Here is a 26,314-nt window from a genome sequence, read left to right as displayed (position 1 = left end):
TTGAAATAGACAAATAATAAAAATTTTTTTTAAACTCACTGTTGTACTACTGTCAGAATCAACTGAAGAACTTAATTTTTTTTTTAAAGGCATTATTTTGGGCCCCAGTTATAGATGGTAAGATTCATTGGGTCTGGATTGGGGCCTCTGAGTCCCCAGGTGTTTCTAATTTGTGCACATTTAAGAATCAATAATTATGGGCTTCCTTGGTGGCACAGTGGTTAAGAATCTGCCTGCCAATGTAGGAGACATGGGTTCAAGCCCTGGTCTGGGAAGATCCCACATGCCGCGGAGCAACTAAGTCCGTGAGCCACAACTACTGAGCCTGCGCTCTAGAGCCTTTGAGCTACAGCTACTGAAGCCCGTGCGCCTAGAGCCTGTGCTCCGCAGCAAGAGAAGCCACCGCAGTGAGAAGCCCGCGCATCACAATGAATGAACATGCCATGCAGCCAAAAATTAATTAATTTAAAAAAAAGAATCAATAATTAGAAATCTAATTTCCTTGGATACAAAATAGTTCAAATTTAGAGTTTGATATAGCAGATAAAAAATTAATAGGAATGAATTTAATGGTTAAAAATAAAATACTTTATCTGAAACAGTCAAAACTTTTAATCATTTTATGTGACCCCTAATGTTTTTTGTTTTGCCTTTTTTTTTAATTTGGGAAGAACATATCTGTAAATAACAGCATTTTCTAAGTAAAGATTGTAATATGTATGTTTTGGTGTATATGTATATATATGTATATAGGCAATAGTTAATGGTATATATAGAATGTATAGATGTGTCCTTTTATGTAGTACCAATTTCTTAATACATAATTTCTTCACTATATTTGATATAGTAAGATTGCCACAACAAACTCAGGTTTCCAGTTAGGTGAGAGAATAATTTTAATCAGTAGCATGCTGACTTTCCAAATATTATATAAACAGAACTCATCTTTTATAGTATGTTAGGTGGTCCAGTATGAAAAGCACGACCTCATGTCTTAGTCTACTCGTCTCAGCTTTGCTTTTAACTTTCTGGCTGACCTTGGACAAATTACTTAACCTCTCTGGCCCTATATCAGGCAGTGATTAATCCAAATGATTTTTAAAAGCCTCTTTTAATCATAATATTCTATAATTTTAAGACACTTTACCTTACTTGTGCTATACTTTCTTTGACTTGTCATTTGCAAAATATGCCGTTTGGTCAGAGTCATATGGTAGAGGAAGATGTGAAGAGTTAATGAGTATAGTGTTATATTTCCCAGAATTATAGTTGTTTCGTTAATAGTTATGAAGCAGCTTCTGGTGTCCTGAAATCTGGCATTTATATTTATAAATACCTTGATTTTTAATTTCTCCTCCAAAACAAATTTTAAGTGTTTACTTTTTATAAAATAATCTTTCGTATAGATGCCTCTATATGCACTTTCCTCTTCTGTATTCATTTTGTTGTGTCTAAAGAGGAAGTGATGTACTTATGTAGAATTCTTCAGCAAATGTTTTGAGTAGAATTTATGACTACATGTATTCTTTATCCTGTCTTTCCTTGGTGTAGATTTGGGGTGAGGGATTCATTTGGGCTCTAAGCTACCTATTGGACCTGAATACTCATTAAACATTTGTGCATTGAGTGCCCATTGTATGCTAGGTGGATCTTGGATGACACTCAGTGAACAAGCAATCTCTTTCTTCACAGTCCATTTTCACTTTTAATCCATTAGCATTTTAAGAAACAGTTAACAATGCTATACACTGTTGGAATATGCTCTAATAGGTATAGAAGAGACATATTGAGCATCAAGGGCTGGAAATTGGTTCAAGTGCATTTATCTTTGGAGAAAGTGAGGAATCTAAATGAATGTTTCATAAATTCAGTTTTGCAGATTTTTAAGTTTTTTGTTGTTTTTGAATTTCTTATTACAGTGCAGCTTATGATGCCATTCTTGAAAGAAATGTTGCAATCAAGAAGCTAAGCCGGCCATTTCAGAATCAAACTCATGCTAAGCGTGCTTACAGAGAGCTAGTTCTTATGAAATGTGTAAATCACAAAAATGTAAGTGAACATTTTAGAAAATTTCTTAAGTATAAATGAAATCAAGATTTGTTCATGAATATATGAATATAAAAATCTTTTAAAATAGTAGGTGCTTTAAATTGTTCTTTTGGATTGAAGCATTGCTTAAAGGGATATATAAATTTTTCTCAACTTTATTAAATTATATTAGAAGAAAAATAGCTTATGAAATTTAGATTGTATAATTTTCTGACATTTAATTTGCAAAAGGAATTTTAAAGAGGTAGATGTTTTAGAACTTTATTTAGGCTTGATCTCATCTTCTGCTTTTTGTTTTCTATTAAGCTGACATTTCGGAAAACTGGAACCTGAGCACAGAGATGAAATTGTTCCCATTATTCTTTGACATTGGTACTTTATTTAATAATATTGGATAAAGCAGTTTACCAGAAACTTTAAAAAATATTTAAATGGAATTAGTAAAACATTCCTAATTCTATTTTCTAATGATTATAAAGACTTAAACATACGACTTTCACTCCTTTACACTTTTAAAAACTTACATTAAGCATACTGATACTTTTATGATTATTTTAATGGAATGATTTCTCCAAAATGAGAGGAAATAAACTAGGAGTAAATTGTACAAGGGACAGTTTTATGAAGTACTAAACACAAAGCATCTGACTGGAGATGTGTTGTGGTGTTTGTCCAAAGGAGTTTATAAAGAGCTCAATACTTTCTGATCGCACAAAACACAATTTACCGCATTTTGAGAGCTAGCTATGTGCAAGCCTCTGTGTATTGGGGTTAGTAGATTAGCCCCAAGGGAAAAAATTTATGGAAATTGAGGATTAGACTCCTTTTTGAGGGAGCTTACAGTGTTATTTTGAAGACAAAATAAATACATAAAGAGTTAAATACCAGATGTGATAAAGCAGTAAAAGTTTGTCAAATTATGGCAGATGGAATGCAGCCCTACCCATCAGTAGACAAGTGGATTAAAGTTTTACTGAGCTCTGCCCACCAGAGCAACACCCAGCTCTACCCACCACCAGTCCCTCCAATCAGGAAACTTGCACAAGCCTCTTAGTTAGCCTCATCCACCAGAGGACAGACAGCAGAAGCAAGAAGAACTACAATTCTGCAGCCTGTGGAAGGAGAACCACATTCACAGAAAGACAGACAAAATGAAAAGGCAGAGGACTTTTTACCAGATGAAGGAAGAAGATACAACCCCAGAAAACCAACTAAATGAAGTGGAGATAGGCAACCTTCCAGAAAAAGAATTCAGAATAGTGATAGTGAAGGTGATCCAGGACCTCAGAAAAAGAATGGAGGCAAAGATTGAGAAGATGCAAGAAATGTTTAACAAACACCTAGAAGAATTAAAGAACAAAGAAACAGAGATGAACAATACAATAAGTGAAATGAAAAATACACTAGAAGGAATCAATAGCAGAATAACTGAGGCAGAAGAACAGATAAGTGACCTGGAAGACAGAATGGTGGATTCACTGCCATGGAACAGAATAAAGAAAAAAGAATGAAAAGAAAGGAAGACAGCCTAAGAGACCTCTGGGACAATATTAAATGCAACAACATTCTCATTATAAGGGTCTCAGAACGAGAAGAGAGAGAGAAAGGACCCGAGGAAATATTTGAAGAGATTATAGTTGAAAACTTCCCTAACACGGGAAAGGAAATAGCCACCCAAGTCCAGGAAGCACAGAGAGTCCCAGGCAGGATAAACCCAAGGAGAAGCATGCTGAGACACGTAGTAATCAAATTGACGAAAATTAAAGAGAAAGAAAAATTATTGAAAGCAACAAGGGAAAAACGACATATAACATACAAGGGAACTCCCATAAGGTTAACAGCTGATTTCTCAGCAGAAACTCTACAAGCCAGAAGGGAGTGGCATGATATATTTAAAGTGATGAAAGGGAAGAACCTACAACCAAGATTACTCTACCCAGCAAGGATCTCTTTCAGATTCAACGGAGAAATCAAAAGCTTTACAGACAAGCAAAAGCTAAGAGAAATCAGCACCACCAAACCAGCTCTACAACAAATGCTAAAGGAACTTCTCTAAGTGGGAAACACAGAGAAGAAAAGGACCTACAAAAACAAACCCATAACAAGAAAATGGTAATAGGAACATACATATCGATAATTACCTTAAACGTGAATGGATTAAATGCTCCAACCAAAAGACACAGGCTCACTGAATGGATACAAAAACAAGACCCATATATATGCCGTCTACAAGAGACCCACTTCAGACCTAGGGACACATACAGACTGAAAGTGAAGGGATGGAAAAAGATATTCCATGCAAATAGAAATCGAAAGAAAGCTGGAGTAGCAATACTCATATCAGATAAAATAGACTTTAAAATAAAGAATGTTACAAGAGACAAGGAAGGACACTACACAATGATCAAGGGATCAATCCAAGAAGAAGATATAACAATTATAAATATATATGCACCCAACATAGGAGCACCTCAATACATTAGGCAATTGCTAACAGCTATAAAAGAGGAAATCGACAGTAGCACAATAATAGTGGGGGACTTTAACACCTCACTTACACCGATGGACAGATCATCCAGACAGAAAATTAATAAGGAAACACAAACTTTAAATGACACAATAGACCAGATAGATTTAATTAATATTTTTAGGACATTCCATCCAATAACAGCAGATTACACTTTCTTCGTAAGTGCCCACGGAACATTCTCCAGGATAGATCACATACTGGGTCACAAATCAAGCCTCAGTAAATTTAAGAAAATTGAAATCATATCAAGCATCTTTTCTGACCACAACGCTATGAGATTAGAAATCAGTTACAGGGAAAAAAACGTAAAGAACACAGACACATGGAGGCTAAACAATACGTTACTAAATAACCAAGAGATCACTGAAGAAGTCAAAGAGGAAATCAAAAAATACCTAAAGACAAATGACAACAAAAACACGACGATCCAAAACCTATGGGATGCAGCAAAAGCAGTTCTAAGAAGGAAGTTTATAGCAGTACAAGCCTACCTCAAGAAACAAGAAAAATCTCATATAAACAATCTAACCTTACACCTAAAGGAACTAGATAAAGAAGAACAAACAAAACCCAAAATTAGTAGAAGGAAAGAAATCATAAAGATCAGAGCAGAAATAAATGAAATAGAAACAAAGAAAACAATAGCAAAGATCAATAAAACTAAAAGCTAGTTCCTTGAGAAGATAAACAAAATTGATAAACCATGAGCCAAACTCATCAAGAAAAAGAGGGAGAGGACTCAAATCAATAAAATTAGAAATGAAAAAGGAGAAGTTACAGTAGACATCACAGAAATACAAAGCATCCTAAGAGACTACTACAAGCAACTCTATGCCAATAAAATGGACAACCTGGAAGAAATGGACAAATTCTTACAAAGGTACGATCTCCCAAGACTGAATCAGGAAGAAATAGAAAATATGAACAGACCAGTCACAAGTAATGAAATTGAAACTGTGATTAAAAATCTTCCAACAAACAAAAGTCCAGGACCAGATGGCTTCACAGGAGAATTCTATCAAACATTTAGAGAAGAGCTAACACCCATCCTTCTCAAACTCTTCCAAACAATTGCAGAGGAAGGAACACTCCCAAACTCATTCTATGAGGCCACCATCACCCTGATACCAAAACCAGACAAAGATACTACAAAAAAAGAAAATTACAGACCAATATCACTGATGAATATAGTTGCAGATATCCTCAACAAAATACTAGCAAACAGACTACAACAACACATTAAAAGGATCATACACCATGATCAAGTGGGATTTATCCCAGGGATGCAAGGATTCTTCAATATATGCAAATCAATCAATGTGATGCACCATATTAACAAATTGAAGAATAAAAACCATATGATCATCTCAATAGATGCAGAAAAAGCTTTTGACAAAATTCAACACCCACTTATGATAAAAACTCTCCAAAAAGTAGGCATAGAGGGAACCTTCCTCACCATAATAAAGGCCGTGTATTACAAACCCACAGCAAACATCATTCTCAATGGTGAAAAACAGTATTCCCTCTAAGATCAGGAACAAGACAAGGATGTCCACTCTCACCTCTATTATTCACCATGGTTTTGGAAGTCCTAGCCACGGCAATCAGAGAAGAAAAAGAAATAAAAGGAATACAAATTGGAACAGAAGAGGTAAAACTGTCACTGTTTGCAGATGACTATACATAGATAATCCTAAAGATGCCACCAGAAAACTACTAGAGCTAATCAATGAATCTGGTAGAGTAGCAGGATACAAAATTAATGCACAGAAATCTCTTGCATTCCTATACACTAATGATACAAAATCTGAAAGAGAAATTAAGGAAACACTCCCATTTACCAGTGCAACAAAAAGAATAAAATACCTAGGAATAAACCTACCTAAGGAGACAAAAAACCTGTGTGCAGAAAACTATAAGACACTGATGAAAGAAATTAAAGATGATACAAACAGGGGCTTCCCTGGTGGTGCATGGGTTGAGAGTCCGCCTGCCGATGCAGGGGACACAGGTTCGTGCCCCGGTCTGGGAGGATCCCACATGCCGTGGAGCGGCTGAGCCCGTGAGCCATGGCCACTGGGCCTGCGCGTCCGGAGCCTGTGCTCTGCGACTGGAGAGGCCACAACAGTGAGAGCCCTGCGTACCGCAAAAAAAAAAAAAAAAAAAAAAAGATGATACAAACAGATGGAGAGATATACCATGTTCTTGGATTGGAAGAATCAATATTGTGAAAATGACTATATTACCCAAAGCAATCTACAAATTCAGTGCAATCCCTATCAAATTACCGATGGCATTTTTTACAGAACTAGAACAAAAAATCTTAAAATTTGTATGGAGACACAAAAGACTCTGAACAGCCAAAGCAGTCTTGAGGGGAAAAAAAACAAAGCTGGAGGAATCAGACTCCCTGACTTCAGACTATACTACAAAGCTACAGTAATCAAGACAATGTGGTACTGGCACAAAAACAGAAATATAGATCAATGGAACAGGATAGAAAGCCCAGAGATAAACCCACACGCCTGTGGTCAACTAATCTATGACAAAGGAGGCAAGGATATACAATGGAGAAAAGACAGTCTCTTCAATAAGTGGTTCTGGGAAAACTGGACAGCTACATGTAAAGGAATGAAATTAGAACGCTCCCTAACACCATACACAAAAATAAACTCAAAGTGGATTAGAGACCTAAATGTAAGACTGGACACTATAAAACTCTTAGAGGAAAACATAGGAAGAACACTTTTTGACATAAATCACAGCAAGATCATTTTTGATCCACCTCCTAGAATAATGGAAATAAAAACAAAAATAAACAAATGGGACCTAATGAAACTTAAAAACTTTTGCAAAGCAAAGGAAACTACAAACAAGATGAAAAGACAGCCCTCGGAATGGGAGAAAGTATTTGCAAACAAATTAACAAAGTATAAACAGCTCATGCAGCTCAATATTAAAAAAATAAACAACCCAATCAAAAAATGGGCTGAAGACCTAAATAGAGATTTCTCCAAAGAAGACATACAGATGGCCAAGAAGCACATGAAAATCTGTTCAACATCACTAATTATTAGAGAAATGCAAATCAAAACTACAATGAGGTATCACCTCACATCAGAAAATCTACAAACAACAAATGCTGGAGAGGGTGTGGAGAAAAGGGAACCCTCTTGCACTGTTGGTGGGAATGTAAATTTATACAGACACTATGGAGAACAGTATGGAGATTCCTTAAAAAACTAAAAGTAGGGGCTTCCCTGGTAGCGCAGTGGTTGAGAGTCCGCCTGCCGATGCAGGGGACACGGGTTCGTGCCCCAGTCCGGGAAGATCCCACATGCTGCGGAGCGGCTGGGCCCGTGAGCCATGGCCGTTGAGCCTGCGCATCCGGAGCCTGCACTTCTGGAGCCTGTGCTCCGCAACGGGAGAGGCCACAACAGTGAGAGGCCCGCGTACCACCAAAAAAAAAAAAAAAAAACAAAAAAAACTAAAAGTAGAATTACCATATGACCCAGTAATCTCACTACTGGGCATATAGCCAGAGAAAACCATAATTCAAAAAGTCACATGCACCCCAAAGTTCATTGCAGCACTATTTACAATAGCCAGGTCATGGAAGCAACCTAAATGTCCATCGACAGACGAATGGATAAAGAAGATATGGTACATATATACAATGGAATATTTCTCAGCCATAAAAGGGAATGAAATTGGGTCATTTGTAGAGACGTGGTTGGCTCTAGAGACTGTCATACAGAGTGAAGTAAGTCAGAAAGAGCAAACCAAATATCGTATATTAACGCATATATGTGGAACCTAGAAAAATGGTACAGATGAACCGGTTTGCATGGCAGAAGTAGAGACACAGTTGTAGAGAACAAACGTATGGACACCAAGGGGGGAAAGTGGCGGGGTGGGTGTGATGAATTGGGAGATTGGGATTGACATGTATACACTAATATGTATAAAATGGATAACTATAAGAACCTGCTGTATAAAAAAATTAAATAAAATTCAAAAAAAATTATGGCAGATGGAAAATAAGTGTTGGGATTTAAGGAGAAAGAAGATTGTTGTGAGCTTGAATGAAACGGGACAGCTTTGGGGAAGGGTGGACCTAGACTATTTCTTAAAGATGGGGTAAAAATTGGGTTATTGAAGGAAGGGAGCCTCCAAGAGGAGGAATAGTATTTAAAAAGAGGCATAGAGACAATCACCAAACTCATGTTAAGTTGTCTTATCATAATATTTCTGTCGGCGATTGCATTTAAAATATCAATGTGTGTGTGTATATAGAGAAAGAAATCTGTTAGAAAAGTAAATTTATATATAATATATGTAATCAGAGATACATATGTTATATATACATATGTGAGATGTATGACTTATTTTTCCTTATCCACAGAATTCAGCTACCATGTATATATAAATAAACTTATTTTATTAACCAGAAAAAAAAAAAAGGCCTAGAGATAAAGATTACAGTCAGTCAGTGATCGGGAAGAAGTTGCGTCAGCCATTCTTGTTCTAGATGGGAGCCAAGTATGTTGCTTGTCAAGATTTTGCTGGTGGCCTCCTGCCCTGGAATAGAACTGCTCGTACCCCTTGGAGCCTGTTTCGTGGCAATGTCGTGGTGGCATTACCTTGGTTTTGCATTGGGGAGAGACGGCCAGTGACACCTACCTCCTGAGCCTGGGTGACTGCAAAGAAAGATGGTTCTGTCAACTAAATGGAGGGCATGGAAAGCTTGTTTCACATGAGTAACCCTTTAGTGGAGGTGGCACAGATTCATCCAGGTAATACCCTTGGCACCTAGAAGAGTGCTTGCACGGAATAGGTGCTCGAAACATAACTTTTTCAGTGAATTGTTCAGTGAATGAATGTGAATAAAGATAGGGAAAAGAGGAATGGTAATGGAATTTTTCCACTCCCTGATGGATGGATGCTTTTGTAATGTCTTGCCTTTTTGTGCAAATCATCTCTTCATTGGTCTAAACATCTCTGGTTTTTCCCATTCCCTTCTTCTTTTTTTTTTAATTGAGGTAAAATACAATAACAATAAAACTTACTATCTTAACCATTTTTAAATGTACAATTCAGTAGTACTAAGTACATTCATATTGTGCATTTTCCACTCTTCATAGATGGTTTTGAGTTTCCTTTTCAACTTGGTCACTTATCTCTGAATGCACTTGGATATGTCACCTGGTACACAGTAGTGCATGTCTGATTGAATCCTCTGAGAGGAGCTGAGGCATGTCATCTCTTAACTGTGGACATTGTAATCCTGTTTGGAAATCTGGTCACCATTTGACTCACATTACCTAATAAGCAAGTTATTCTTTGTCATAGACCAGCTAACAGGTCTTTCCCATTCTTTAGTGTAGTGCTTTCTGTATCTTCCTATTCAGTTTCATATGTGAAATCTGGCTCCTCTTACTAGACTGTTGGGGATTGCTTTCTTCTTTGTTCGGATTTTTCACTTGTTGGCTTCACTTACCAGTTTTGCTCAGGATGCCTTCATAATAGTTGGATTAGTTCATTAGCAACCTGCAAAAATTACAGCTCTAACTATAAAAATTGCCCGTATCTCCCAATTCTTCAACCTATTCACAAGGATATTGTTATTAGTGACATTTTCAAAAATGCCTTTTTGAAATCTTCATCTATCTGGTTGCATTTCTCTGATCTGCTGCTGTTCTTTGTTGTTACTATTGCTGTTGTTGTTTTTATTCACAGAAGTATAAAGTTTCCCAGTGAATTTTTACGTGTTCCTAGTAATTTTTACTTCTTTTAAAGTAGTCATATACCATCCACTTAATCAGTCCTTGACTTTTGTTTGTCCAGTATATGACTGATGTAATTTTCTTTATTTCTCTTTTTGAGAAGCAAGACAACTGTCCCTTTTAATCTTTTTTTATATAACAGCTTTCTTATGATACAATTCACATACCATACAACTAATCCATTTAATTCAGTGGTTTTTAGTATATTCACTGATATATGTGACTGTCACCACAGTCAGTTCTAGAACATCTTCATTACCTCAAAAAGAGACGCCATTCCTTTAGCTCTCATTCCCCCATCTCCCATATTCCTTAGTTCTAAGCAACAGCTAATCTCCTTTCTGTCTCTGTATGCCTTTCATCTTTAACACCTGTCTCCTACTGTGGGATTTCCCAGATGTTAATGAGAATAGTTTTACTAATTCTCCAAGTCTCCAAGTGTACAGTTCATCTGGTTAGGAGACATGAATTCATTTAGAACAACTAGATACTTATTCCTCTGTCTTAAACACATTTGTTTTACCCTCTCTGATCTGAAAAGTACTTTTCTGAATTTATTCACTGAACATATATTTGAATGCCTTCTATAAGCAAAGCTTTATGCTTAAATGAGTAACATGGATTCTGCTCTCATGAAGTTTATGTCTAGAAAAACATTCCCATTCCTAAGTATAATTGTCAACAGACATTTCAAAAATATGTGTGAGGTGTTTTCCTGAATGCTGGAATTGTAAAGGGGAATAAGAGGCTGTTGTGAAAGGGAGACTATACTACGGTGTGTTAAATGCCATAATAACATATAAGATATCGTGGGGACAAAGTAGAATATTCAGGTCTGTCAAGGACTAGGGGTTGTCAGACCCTACAAAAGAGGCCTATCTTGCAGGTTTGTTTAGTAGTTTTTTAGGTAAATGACCAGCATAGGGAATAGTATGTTTAAAGGCCTTGACAGTTTTTTGAAAACAATATTCTTGCTCAAGTGTCAAGTTTAATAGAGGGCTTAGCAAGAGAAGAAGTGGGTTGATATTCTGTTATGGAGGGCTTTGAGTGTACTGCAAGGGAGTTTTGGCCTTTTTTTTGGTGGCATTAGGTTTTTGAGAAGCTGAATAATATGATCAGGTCTTTTCATTACCATATATTATAAGCAGTAAAATGGTAGCTGGATTTGCAGAAAACCGTTGTTAGGGAACCAAGTGTTAGAAGTTATTATAGCATGAACAGTCTAGATGAGATGCTAGAATCCTCAGCATAAATAGTGGCACAGGAAATGAAAAGAAGAGGTTGAAATTCAGACTAACAGAGAATGGATGGCATCCTTTTAAATATTTATTATGGTACAAATATTGAAAAAAGTCAAAAATCACTCTCAGCTTTCTATTGTAAAAGAAAAGACACTCTGGAAAAGTAAGGGGTTTGGGTTGGAAGGATAATGAGTTCAGTTTTATATTATTTTGTGAGCCCTCATGTGAGGTAGCTGTGAAAATCTGAGACTCATAAACTAAGCAAGGACTTTTAATGAGTATTTAGAAAAACACCATAGAGATGTTTGGAGAAAAAGACATACATAGTATCACCCAAGAAAAGGGTACAGATAAAGGAGGAGGATTAAAACAAAATAGTGGGAAAGAGAGCATGTCTATGGATAAACTAGTGGAATAGACTGGAAATGAGGAAAACTGGGGAAGTGCAGTATTATGAAAAACCAGGGGGCGAAAGGGCTGAGATTATATAGAAATATTGAGTTGGATAAGAGCTGGCAGAAGGTATTTAAGATTTGCTTACAAATTATGTAGAGGGTTGTATAATGTAGGTTCTTGATAATTGAATGTTCATAAATGGAATGGATTTTGTGGAGCTCTTCTGTTGATATTGTGTGTGTGTGAAGGCTGTTTTTTTAGAGCAGTTTTCGGTGCACAGCAAGATTGAGAGAAAGGTACAGAGATTTCCCATATACCCCCTGCCCACGCACACGCACAGCTTTCTGCATTATTAACATCCCCCACCAGAGTGGTGCATTTGTTATAATCAGTGAACCTGCATTGACACCTCCTTATCACCCAAAGTCCATAGTTTACATTAGGGTTCACTTTTGGTGTTGTACATTCTATGGGATTGGATAAATGTACAATGACATATATCTACCGTTATAGTATCATTCAGGGTATTGTCACTGCCCTTAAGATTCTCTGTACTCTGCTTCCCTCCCTGCCCCCAACCCCTGGCCATAAAGTTTTATTATATAAAATAAAAGGGATTACTTAAGCTTAGAACATAAGACTTGAAAAATTTTACACTGAAGGTGGCTTTTTTTTAATCCATGTATTTGCAGTTCCCAAATGAAAATATTATTAAGGAATTTCTAATTTTCCTATTTCTCTGCTTTTGCCACAGATAATTGGCCTTTTGAATGTTTTTACACCACAGAAATCCCTAGAAGAATTTCAAGATGTGTAAGTGTGATAATTAAAATTTTGTTAATACATTGTTCTTCGATTGTTACTGTATACTTCAGCTGTCATATTTTTTCACCCGTGAAGTTACATAGTCATGGAGCTCATGGATGCAAATCTTTGTCAAGTGATTCAGATGGAACTAGATCATGAAAGAATGTCCTACCTTCTCTATCAGATGCTGTGTGGAATCAAACACCTTCACTCTGCTGGAATTATTCATCGGGTTAGTAGAAAAAACTGTCATATTCTTTTTCTAATCATAGAGGTATAATTCATGTAACATAAAATTAACCATCTTAAAGTGTACAATTCAATGATATTTAGTGCATTCACAACATTGTGCAACCACTACCGATACCAAATTTCAAAATATATTCATTGCCCCAAAAGAAAACTGCCTACCCATTAGGCAGTAGCTCCCCATTCCCCTCTCACCCCAACCCCTGGCATATACCAGTCTGCTTTCTGTGTCCATGGATATACCTCTTCTGGATGTTTCATATAGGTGGAATCATACAATATATGACCTTTTGTGTCTGGTTTCTTTAACTTAGCGTAGTGTTTTCAAGTTCACCCATATTGAAGCATATATCAGTAGTTCATTCCTTTTTATGACTGATTAATATTCTTTTGTATGTATTTACCACATTTTGTTTATCCATTCATCCATTCATGGACATTTGGGTTATTTCCACCTTTTAGCTTTTGTGGATAGTGCTGTTGTGAACATTAAGGTACAGGTATTTGTTTGAGTTCCTGTTTTCAGTTCTTTTGGGTATCTACCTTGGAGTTGAATTGCTGGGTCATATTTAACTTTCTGAGGAATGAACAAACTTTTCCACAGTGGGTACACCATTTTACATTCCCAGCAACAGTGCACGAAAGTTCCATCTTCCCCAGATCTTTGCTAATACTTAATGACTTTTTCATTCTAGCCATTACTAGTGAGTATGAAGTGGCATCTCATTGTGGTTTTGACTTGCATTTCTGTAATGACATTGAACATCTTTTCATGTTTGTTGGACGTTTATATATCTTCTTGGGAGAAATGTCTATTCAAGCTCTGCCCATTTTTTAATTGAGTTGTTTGTCTTTGTTGTTGAGTTATTAGAGTTCTTTATATATTCTGAATACTAGACCCTTATCAGATAAGTAATTTGTAAATATTTTCTCTGAATTTGTATGTTGTTTTTTTCACTTCCTTGATCTCTTTTGATATGGAGATGTTTTTACTTTTCATGAAAATCAGTTTATTTTTTTTTTTGGTTGCTTGTCCTTTTAGTGTCATATGTAAGACTCTATTGTGAAATCTGAGGTCATTAAGATTCACCCCTAGTTTTCCATCAAGAGTTTTATAGTTCTGGCTCTTACATTTAGGTCTTTGACCCATTTTGAGTTAATTTTTGTATATGGTGTGAGATAAGGTGCCAACTTCATTCTTTCACTTGTGGAAATCCAGTTATCCCAGCATCATTTATTAAAGAGACTATTGTTTTCTAATTGAATGGTCTTGGCACCCTTATTGAAATTCAGTTGGCCGTAGACATATGGATTTATTTTTGGACTCCTAGTTCTCTATTCCATTGGTCTTTGTGTCTGTGCTTATATCAGAACCACATTATTTTGATCACTGTAGCTTTGTAGTAAATTTTGAAATGGGAAAGTGTGAGTCTACCAACTTTATTCTTTCTCAGTATCATTTTGACTATTCAGGGCCTGTTGTGATTCCACATGAATTTGAGTATCAGCTTTTCCATTTCTGCAGAAAAGTCCATTGGAATTTTAATAAGGGTTTCATGGACTGTACATTGCTTGGGTAGTTTTGCCATCTTAACTATATTTAGTATTCAGATTCATGAACACAGGATGTCTTTCCATTTACTTAGGTTGTATTAGTCTGTTTGGGGTACCATAACAAAATACCACAGACTGGGTGGCTTAAAAAACAGAAATCTATTTTCTCACAGTTTGGGAGGTTAGAAGTCCAGGACCAAGGTGCAAATAAATTCAGTTTCTGGTGAGATCTCTCTTCCTGGCTTGGAGATAGCTGCCTTCTTGCTGTGTCCTCACATGCCCTTTCCTCTGTGCATGCAGGAAGAGAGAGCAAGCTCTGGTGTCTTTTTCTTTTCTGTAAGGACATCAGTTCTTTTGTATTGGGGTCCCACCCTCATGACTTCATTTAACCTTAATTACCTCCATAAGGGCCTGATCTCCAAATACAGTCACATTAGGGGTCTTTTACCTATGATGAAAAATATGCCTTTATCTTAGATCAGGCTGTTTGGGAAACAAACTCAAGGATGGAGATATATTGACATGTAAGCAGTTTAATGGGGAGTCCTCTCAGGATCAACATCTGTGGGGAGTAAAGGAAGTAAAAAATAGACATAGGGGAGAAATTAGATGCAATCACTCTAGAGGCCTCAACTGGTGACTCAAGCAGACCTTGGTCTTGGAGAGCAGACTTTGGAAAAAGTGGCTCTCTGTGGCTGAGGGCATTTCCTGGAGAGAGATTTGCTGAAAACTGTCAGTAGTCAACACTGCCAGCCCCTGGAAGAATGAGTGCCTCAGTCCTAAACCCAGGCTCAGAGCAGGTATCACAGCACCCACCATAGGCCACCCCTGGTGCCATTTGTTCCTACTTCTTTCATACGGTAAGCTCTGGAAACTGTTTTTCCAGGATTTTATTTGATGTCTGTTCCTTGAGCAAGTTCCAAGAAGTTTAATGGGATAAACCATAGCACCCATTTCTATAGCTGGTCTTGAGGCCATAATTGATACTCACCTCTGTGCTCTACTCTTAAATTCTCCTTACCTACCCTCTCTGCTTGCCGGAGATTACTTGCTTGATAAAATAACCTGAGCTTTCATCCTTTAGGGGTTCAGTACAAGTCAGGATGGGGGATGGAGTTCCACATATTTGCTCAGAGATCCAAGCTAAGCTGTATAAGGCTCCAGCATCTAGATAGTTGCTGGTCCCGGTGTCAGGGGAAGAAAAAGCCAGGTGGAATGTACTGGGTCTAAGACCATGGGCAGAACTAGTCATAAGGACCTGCCTAATTGTAAGGGAACTGGGAAATGGGGGGAGGCAGTCTTCAGAATGGTCTGTGCCATTCTGCTCTGCTTATCAAGCATTCCTTTGCTTCCTTTATTCCACACCTAGTACCTAGTCACCCCCTCCTTAGGGAAGATAACCCAGAGTCCTAGCCTATCAAGGCATTTAGTGCTAAGTGATACATAGTAATCTCTACATTAATCCAGATATTCCTTCTTTTGGTCTAGAAATATTAGAACTAAAATGACCAAATTATCTGGTCACTTGCATCTCCTCCCCCTCCCCCCATTCCCTAGATATGGTGGTCAAACAGGGTCAGGGTAACTACAATAAACAATCCCATTTGGGAAATTGAAAAATGCAGTCGTTATTTATTTGTAATTCTGTTGTGTAGACATTGTTAGCGTTCTTTTGCCCTTGTGGTGGGGAAGACTACTCCTTGATTAGGCCCTGAATCTGATCTCTGCAAGGAGTACTCTGTCCACTCTTCTCTGTGGTACCTGGCTCCACCCTGTGGAGAGTCTTTTCTTCTAGCCTTCTTGAGTATATCTGAAGTGGGTATTGGAAAGTGTGTTCTCATTGGGGGCTGCCCCTGTTTCACTCCTATCTGTTAAAGATTGGAGGCCCAAGTGTCACTTTAAGACAGTCCTTAACCTGGACACTATTGACATTTTGGATGAATAATTCTTTCTTTTGAGGGGCTGTCCTGTACATTGTAGAAAGTTTAGCAGCATTCCTGGCCTTTACCCATGAGATGCCAGTAGTACTCCCCAATTGTGACAACCAAAAATGTCTTTAGACATTGCCAAATATCCCCTGGGAACAAAATTGCCCTGATTTGAGAACCATTGTTTTAAGGCTAGAACAGTCACAGCCTTAAGGAGTTCTTTTTTTTAAAATGGTACATCTCTCTTAGAAACTCAGGAGACTTCTTATGTTTTAAATTTCAGTTCTTTTCAAAGCACATCTGGTAGCTCACTGGCTCTATATTCTTGGACTTAATGTCTGCCTTTATGTTTTTAGGCCTCTGTTGGCAAGTCTGAGGTATTTTCATCAATTGAAAGATTTTTCAGGTCTTCTTCCATCAAAGGCTTTCAGAATTGTTATGTGAAAATGGTGCATTAGAAACAAATTCAAGATATCAGTGGCTTACAACAACATTTATTGCTTGCTCAGGGGTCTGCAGGTTGGCTGTGTGGCACTGCTCCAGATCATGGGATCAGGTTCAGGGTTTGTTTCATGTCCAGCTTTTAGCATCCAGGCTGAAGGAGTGCCTCCCTGGGGCACATCCTTTTCTCATGGTGAAAGAAGGGCAAGAGCCAAGCTAAATCAGTCAAGCACATCTAAAACTTCTCTTCAGATTTGATGAACATCACATTTCCTCACATTCCATTGGCCAGAATTACTGTAGGCCCATCGATAAGGTGAAGAAGTATATTGGGTTAGGAGGTGGAGATATTTGCTGAGCAACCCGCTATTTTTTCTTTTTTTTTCTTTTTGAAAGGTCTAGTAGCATTTAGCTTTCCCAGAATGGCAAGGCCTTGAAATTCTAGATTCTCTGTTCCCTTTTATTTCTTCTTGTGAAGTGGCCAATTCTTTGATTTGTAGCCAATAGCCACCTATACCCACTACTAAAGTTTTGCTTTTCAATCTCCTTCTAGAGCAGGGGTCAGCAGACTTTTTTTCTAAAGGCAAGTCTCTGTTACAGCTTCTCAACTTTATCAGTTGATAAAGTATAAACTTTATCAGTTTATACAGTCTCTGTTACAGCTTCTCAACTTTATCATAGTAACGCAAAAGCAGCCATAGACAGTAGTAGGTAATGAGAGTGTGACTGTGTTCTGATAAAACTTTCTTCACAAAAACAGGCAGGCATTAATTTGCCAACCCCTGTTCTAGAGCTCAAGTTCATTATGCAAGTGCTGTGCCTTCCAAGTTATTGTAGGTGACAGTGTCATGAAATGTCTTGCTACTCTATAACCTGGATCACCTTTCCAACCTTTGATATTAGTTTCCCTGCTGCCTGCTGCTCAACTACTAAGCTATGATCCTGTGTTTATAATAGTAACACTGTACTCCTGTCATCAATTTCAGTGTTAGTCAGAATAGACTAGTATAACGGAAAACATTCTTAGGTGTCTCTTTTACTCTCACACTACTACCATAATGCTTCTCACACCAGATGTGAGGTAGTTTTTCCCACACCAAACAGTCCTCAGATTCTCTGGACACCAGCCTGGGTATCCTACAATTTTACTCAATTCCAGGTAGACACTATCTACCTGGAAATAGCCTCAGATCCTCCAGGTTAAGGGCTTAGTCCCACAAGACTGCCCCAACTTCAAATGCCAATCATAATCCCAGGCTATAATTTGGAGGTTCCCACAACCCCCTCCTCAGATTCAGTTAATTTGCTAGAGTGCCTAATAGAACTCAGGAAAACATTTTACTTTCTGGATTACTGGTTAATTACAAAGGATGTAACTCAGGAACAGCCAAATGGAGAGATGCATAAGGCAAAGTATGTGGGAAGGCGCACGGAGCTTCCGAGCCCTCTCTGGGTGCACCACTCTCCCAGCACCTCCATGTGTTTACTGGAAGCTCTCTGTACCAGTCCTTTTGGGTTTTTAATCGAGGCTTCATTACATAGGCGTGATTGATTAAATCTTTGACCATTGGAGATTGAACTCAGTCTCTAGCCCCTTTCCCCTCCCAGGTGGTCTGGGGGCCTGTGGGACTGAAAGTTTCAACACTCTAATTATTTTGTTGGTTCCCTGGCAACCAGCCTCATCCTTTGGAACTTTCCAAAAGTAACCTCATTAAGTCAACTCTGGTGTAGTTGAAAGGTACTTCTTACGAATAACAAAAAGCACTCCTTTCACCTTTATTGCTCTTATCACTTAGGAAATTCCAAGGGTTCTAGGAGCTCTGTGCCAGTAATTGGGACAATGACCAAATATGGTTTTCTTATTATAAATCACAATATCACAACTAGGTTATTAACAAATAAACACTTGAGTTTTCAGTGGCTTAACACAACCAAGGTTTATCTCCCACAGTATGTGTCCAGTACAGGTCCTAGTGGGGTGAGGACTCTGCCATACATAGATGCTCAAGCAGCTCAATATCTAGAATGTTACTAGTCACCAAAGCAGGGCAAGAGACAAAAGGATGTTATGCACTGGCCCTTCTATTCTTGATTCCCACTCACATCCCATTGACTAGAATTAATCACAGGCTGGAAAAATGTGGGAGAGAAGGTGGAATATTGTTAGTCCACTACTTCTGTCACACATTCATACAAGTTCAGTTATTCTTCACAGGTATAGATAGCAATGCAACTTAAACATCTGTAGAAAGGTACATCTTGATATGCAAGGATGAATTTCAGATGATATTCTTTTTTGACAGTTTCTTTTCCTTAACAAGATGTCTATTTTTTAAAAGTTGCATTTTGTTCTTAATCTTTCCAAAATAAAGTGTTTAAGGTTGAAATCTTATTTCTAGACTAGAATGCAGTAGTATGAAGAGCCATTAATCATTAACCAACACTATAGACATTGAAATAGTATCAAGGCTCATAATATTTATTTTTGAACACGCAGTGTTACTTTGCAGAGATATTATATTTTGGAAATAGTGACAACGTATTTACAGGATAGCAATAATGAAAATTTTCATTTTCTGTTTCAATAAACCTGTTGATATCTATTTTTAATTTGATAAAACCTATAGATTACATATCGCCTAACCCATCCATGATTGCATATCAAAATATGCTAAAGACAGCATACATGCTTCTCTGGATATAGACATTACAAAAGTAATTATTTCAGGCCAGCTTTATTTTGTGTTACATCAGTCACTGGTATTCAGTGTATGTGAATCATACTCCTGCTTTCTTTGGTCTAGGTTCATAATAGAATTCATGGGAGCTAACAAGTTCATGGGTTGAACTTGAAGCCATGAGTGTTTATGCTGCTGCCTTTTAATGATCATAGCACAGAATTCCTTGAGGTTGGGTTCAGGTGGGAAATTCTTCACAAAGACATTATTTGGTAGCATCAACAACAAGTAATTTTATGGATTAGTGGCACCAAGACAATGGTGTCCTACCTCAACTGGCAGTCAAAATTTTTATGAACAAATTTGTACGATTTCGGGTTGGAAATCAGTGATGGAAGGACTGACTTCGATCCTTTAGAGTTGAACGTCTGCCAGTTTGAAAGGTCAAGTGACATGTGCTTGGGTTGACATAGAATGGCCCATTGTTGGTATATAGTATCTATATAAAGCTTGTTTTGACCTTAAAATGGGGTCTTTTAAAAGCTGGTAATTTAGTATACAAGTGCATATAAATGCTAACTTTATGATTCTCTCTTACTTTTACTGTAATAGTTCTTACATGAGCTTTGAGATGCCTTTCCAAATTGCTTTCACACCACTTGATTGAAAGTTTCTAGCTAATCATAATTTCTAGCAAATAAAGCATTACTAACTTCTAATAACTGTATATATTCATAAATTAAAAATGCCATCAAGCTAATTTCTCAGATTTGCCTATTATGATGAATCTGTGCAGTGATAACAGTGAGAAAAATGAACAGTAACCATGAATTGTTTTATAAGTGATCTCATAACTTGTGGACTGCAAAATATTTGTTTATATTATAGCAGCCATTTTTTTAATTTTTATTTTTGAAGGACTTAAAGCCCAGTAATATAGTAGTAAAATCAGACTGCACTTTGAAGATTCTTGACTTTGGACTGGCCAGGACTGCAGGAACTAGTTTTATGATGACACCTTACGTAGTGACTCGCTACTACAGAGCACCTGAGGTCATCCTAGGGATGGGCTACAAAGAAAACGGTCAGCAAACACTATTTACTTGAAATACTGTTCTGATTTATTTGCTTTTGTTTATCAGATTTCTTATGTAAATACTTAAATTGAAGTGCATAGAGTTAAATGTATCGCTGTATGAAATGATGTTTATCAAGAGTTTGAAAGTAACTACAAATTCTGTCATAAATGTTTGGAAAAACTTGGGGCCTCTGTTTATTTAAATACAAATACATAATCATCAACACTACCATTAGATAAAGAATTTGTTGCCATGGCCCCTGTAACAGAATATATACCATTTTCTTGCCTGTAACTTGAAAATGAGCATTCTAACATGGGCTCAAGAAATCTTAAGTTTGCCTTAATGATATTTGCACACATTTCCAATCCCATGACATTAAAGTTAATAGCAGTAGCACTTAGTGCAAACTTTAAGAGCTGCAATAAAGCCATTCTGCATAGCTGATGGATAATTAATTTAAGGTTGCCTTTCAGAGAAAACAATGTTTCATCAACGACCTTGTGTCCAGCCTTAAAGAAATGGCATTATTATGTGCGAGTATAGTCAGTTATATGTATCAGCATTAGAATCAAGGTTGAAGAACATTATCAGGCATGTAGTTCGTGAATTTAAAAAAAATTATGCATAAATATACATATATTTATACTTAAGAAATTTTGTTGAATCTCAGTCATTTAAGAGATGAATAAGTCTACACAGGATTTTATTGACTTAAACTATAACTTTTTAAATGTGGTAACTTAATCCAAAATACTTACTAGAATAGGACCTAGACATTTTTTCTAGCAAAGAATCTAAAACAACAGTTCACTTTGAATCAGGAAACTGTATCAAGTCAATTTTTGGGATTCTTTTTTATAAAAGATAACATTGAACTGAGGATTTTAGCTTAATTTTCTTTTCTGAGCTCATTAAAAACACTTTAAATATTTACTACTATTCTTTTGTTCTTAAATAAACATGCTGTTGTCTTACTCTTTATCTGAAATTGCCTTATACCCTGTAAAACCCAGTGAGTTAGATTTAGTATTAGACTTTTTTTTTTTTTGAGAATTGCTGCTTTAAGTGACCGGCATGAAGATTGTTTTTGTATTTGCTGTAAAACCATTGATTGTCACAGATAATGTATAATGTGGCACTCTCTCTTATAATTGTGATCTTGGGAGCTCCCTACCAGAAATTAGCACCAAGAATAACTGTCATGTAAAGAATTGACATGCTTTCCTTTCTTAGGTAAGAATTATATAGATCTACCTTATTGCCTTTTTTTTTTTATTTTTTTGGGCCCCAGGAAACTGAGTCAAATGTAATGCTTAATTATGATAACTACATTAGCCAGCAAGGTTAAACATAAGAACTTCTGCCTTTTATTAACACCTTTCACCCACCCCCACCTGTTTTAACAACTTTATTTTATATGTCTTTTATTGAAAGCCGGCTCAAAACTTTTTGTAAAGTGTGAGATAATGGAATATATTTAAACTGCCAAATAGACTGAGCAGTTAGACACTGTAAAATTTGCTTTATGTATGAATCAGGCTTATCATATTCTGAGGAAAGTCTTCATTAACCCAGACAATATCTTCTCTCATGCTTGCAGCTTTTGAAATCTGTTTTAAGATGTTTTTCTTAAGATTATGTACATAAGTTGTGTCCTGAATATTTAACTAAAGCTTGCTATTCTCTATAAAGTCCACAGGGAAAAATTATTTTCATAGATTTTTGCCAAAATGAAAACCCTGGAAAAAATTTTTCTCTGAACTGATTTATGAATGTTAACTTTTCCTCTAAAATTTTATTCTTGAAAGTTGAACTATGCCATAAATATAAAAAGATTTGTATGTATTTTAATGTGAAATTTTAGAGAAACTTTAGTTCCACAGGATTTCTAAAATTTGTTCCTAATCTAGCTCCTAAAATTCTGTAATGAACTGGCAGTCTCCTTATGAGTGTATTAGAAAGTACTGACTTTAAGTTCCCAAGTCCTCCTGTATTGGTAAAGGATATATTTCTAACATCTATTCCTGCCCTTTTCTTCTTTTGCTATTAGAGAATTGGGGCCTTCAAACTTCAAAAACAAATGCAAGTTTCTAAAGCTTTCCTTTCAAATTGCTCATTCTCCTCTTGTATTAAACTGCAAGCACCTACTCTTTTTGTCTGATTTTCAAACCCAAAGATATAAAATGTCAGGGTATGTGGTTAGTTTTAATGAAACAGGTGGAGGTCCTCAAATTGCCCATTTCTATGTCTAGCAGATTCTTTTCAGTATTGACTAGAGCTCTCATTTAAAGTTGACAAGGGTCATGGGACTTCCCTGGTGGTCCAGTGGTTAAGACTCCGCATTTCCACCACAGGGGGCACGGGTTTGATCCTGGTCGGGGGACTAAGATCCTGCATGCTGCGTGGCCAACAAAAAAAAAGAAAAAAATTAAAGTTGGCAAGGGTCAGTAAGTCTACTAGGAGACTCTGTAGATAATAAATCTGTGGGAAATTTCATACTGTATTCAGCCAAAACCAACTTCTTAAACCAAAAGCGTTCTGGTTCTATGGGTTTAAAACACTTTAGGTGGAAAACATGAAATATACTTCTTTTACTAGGTTTTTTTAATTGATTATTTGTTAGTTCTCTATGCACTTGCTCCTTTTGGAATAGTAGAGTAAATGCAGCATGGTGTTGCCAAGGAGAAAAATGACCTTCAATTCAGAGTAAACATAGCACCTCTCAAAACGAATTTATTAACTCCAACTTGAAAATTTCTGAAGAGCTTTAGATTAACTTTTTAACTGTAATTATTCATAGAAACATTGTTTCTGTTAAGTATTTTAATATACTAGATTATTTCTGCTCATGCTTTTTTCTTTTATTTGACTTAAAGAGAGAGTATAATGCACAGTTGAACCTCAAAATAGTACAAAGATTTTATTTTTTAAATTTTGCTACCTCATGTACATTTTCAGCCTTACTTGTAAGATTTGTGTTTGGTTCTTTTTCATATTTTATAAATAAATTTTCAGGGGCAAAATGTGTAGGTTTTTTAAATTATGTGATTTCTGTGCATAGCTCTCACTTTAAATTAGATACGTAGTTAAAACGCCACACGTCACATTTGCTTTTGTGAATCAAAGCCTTTTGACAAATATTTTGTGTTTTAAATTATTCCATTAGCTAAAATTAAAATCACTTTTTTCTTTTGGTGATGTTTTGCAGTTTTTATATAATGCAGTCATATTATGCTTCTTTGATTTTAACGACCTTTTGCTTTGCTTTTCCTTCTTTTGTGCTGCAAACATATAGTGGATTTATGGTCTGTGGGGTGCATTATGGGAGAAATGGTTTGCCACAAAATCCTCTTTCCAGGAAGGGACTGTATCCTTGTGCTGCTGCAGCAGTTTAATTAGTTAGGTGATGAACTTCCTTATGTTCTCTAATGAAAATGAATATAGTGTACATTCATACATGTGGGTTTTTTTAAACAGACGTAAAGTTTGTGGCTGTTATAGTTCAAAAATTGTTGAGATACGAAGCTGAAATGTTTGTAGGCTGCATCTGGCAGTAGGAAATACAGTCTCTGCTGGTAGTTAGAGCACATTCACTGTCATTCATTTTTATTTTATACTGCTTTCTATAATTTTGAAGTATACATGGTGTGTGTGATTTTTTTTAATGTTTATATATATTTTTTTATTTTAACCAAAATCTTTATGTTAATGTCATTGCATTTTGTTTTCAGTTGACATTTGGTCAGTTGGGTGCATCATGGGAGAAATGATCAAAGGTGGTGTTTTGTTCCCAGGTACTGATCGTATCCTTATCTTTGGCCTAAAATGTAGTTTCTAAAGGTCAAAATGTATGACAGCACTTCAGCTTGGTCAGGTATAATGTATTTTGTCTCTCCCTAATAAGAAAGTATTGTTAAATTACTCTTTCAAAATACCACCTGCTATTTGACTTAGACTTTCCTTTCCCTAATTTATTTGTTGTTTCATATGTTAATTCTGAAAACTGCTCAGGTTAATTATCCACAATTATTTGCTGGCTTTGAGTTGATTTATTTAACCTAAATCAAAAGTCATGGCTTGTATTAAATTTTCTAATAATTATACACTTGAGTAAGTCTAGAAGTACTTAGGACATAATATGAATTTTGGAATTGTCTGTTGCTTCTGGTCATCCTTTTGTTTTGTCCTCCCCACTTCCTTTTTTGTTAATGTGCTGTGTGTTCTATGTCTTTTGGTTATTGTCTCATTACTCAACATAACATACTGATCTTTTCATCTGAGAATTTCAGCAGTAATAATTTTACATGGTGATGAGTAGATTTGGGTCATGATTTTTGTTCATCTGAATGACTACTAATCTTTATAATAACAGTGACCTGTTATGTGTCTATCAGCTAGTGAAACTTAGAATTGTTTTAGGAAGAGGAATGGGAAAAACCATATTCACTGGGTTACAATAAGAAAGTTTTAGGTCTTAGTCCACGGGGAGGAGTTGGAGGTGTAAACGCTAAAGATTGGAAGGAAAGAGACCAGAGAATTCTAACCTTACACCTTAACCAAAATACTGAGTCATTTTCTTAAATTTCAGAGCTTTAAAAAAATTTTACTAACATAAGCTGAACAAAGAATGGCAAAAGGAAATGCCATCATTTTCATTGCTACTGGTTTTCTGTTAGTGTAGAAAACTCAAAAAATGCAGGACATGTAATAAATATTTCCTATCTTCTCGGAAATGCGTTCACATTTTCTGATAAGCTGGAAGGAAAGGCAAATTTTGTATTCTAAAATTATGTACAGTTTACATTTAGAGTCCTTATGGGTAGTAATTGTCATTTTTCTTTGAGCCACTTATCATTTGTATTTAGAATTTGTGTATTTAGAATATAAGAATTTAAGCTTCCATTTTTATGATAAAATTAGTATTAGTAGACACACATGCACATAATAAATAAGGTTAACAAAGCTTGTTTACTGATCCTTTTTGTCCACCTACAATCATTGCCTTTTGCAAGGTGGCTGTAAGATTTATAACTGCCACATTCTTTCTTAGGATTTTTTAATTGCCATTTTCTTATTTTAATATGGATATGACTAATATGTTGAACATTAGATACACAGTATTTTTTCTTAGCTACTTGATATTAGATATTGATCAGTGGAATAAAGTTATTGAACAGCTTGGAACACCATGTCCTGAATTCATGAAGAAACTACAACCAACAGTAAGGACTTATGTTGAAAACAGACCTAAATATGCTGGATATAGCTTTGAGAAACTCTTCCCTGATGTACTTTTCCCAGCTGACTCGGAACACAATAAACTTAAAGGTACTTTTTATAAACATATATCTTTAATTCCATTGTGGGTAGGTGGGTGGTTGTGGAGGGGGTTTATGAGGGTATATTCATATTCTCATGGGACATAACATTGTCTCTGGGTAATGGAACAGTGTGAGGTTTTACTTCTTTTTAGTTCTTTTTTTGTGATTTTATATTTTTTAATCATATGTATGACCTAATTTTATAGTAAATCTATTCTGTTTAAAACATTTTTTAATAAATGATAATTT

At 36.2% G+C, this 26,314-nt stretch overlaps 1 protein-coding gene across 3 annotated transcripts in view; it reads left to right on the top strand.

The window, feature by feature from the left end:
- MAPK8 (mitogen-activated protein kinase 8) overlaps nt 1-26,314 on the top strand; it is a 102,795-nt gene that overhangs the window by 68,204 nt on the left and 8,277 nt on the right. For 2 of the 3 annotated variants that reach the window (XM_060034654.1, XM_060034656.1), the window contains exons 3-8: nt 1,920-2,049; nt 12,760-12,818; nt 12,906-13,044; nt 20,581-20,746; nt 24,476-24,547; nt 25,890-26,072. In XM_060034654.1, the coding sequence (XP_059890637.1) occupies nt 1,920-2,049; nt 12,760-12,818; nt 12,906-13,044; nt 20,581-20,746; nt 24,476-24,547; nt 25,890-26,072 (749 nt within the window). Of the gene's footprint in view, nt 1-1,919; nt 2,050-12,759; nt 12,819-12,905; nt 13,045-20,580; nt 20,747-24,039; nt 24,112-24,475; nt 24,548-25,889; nt 26,073-26,314 lie in introns of all 3 variants that reach the window. The other variant, XM_060034655.1, reaches the window with a different exon arrangement.

The sequence above is a fragment of the Delphinus delphis genome, chromosome 16 (genome assembly GCF_949987515.2).
Source record: "Delphinus delphis chromosome 16, mDelDel1.2, whole genome shotgun sequence".
NCBI classification, from domain to species: Eukaryota; Metazoa; Chordata; class Mammalia; order Artiodactyla; family Delphinidae; genus Delphinus; species Delphinus delphis.
Note: the sequence above shows the minus strand (reverse complement) of the source record. Positions and strands in the feature narration are given on the sequence as shown.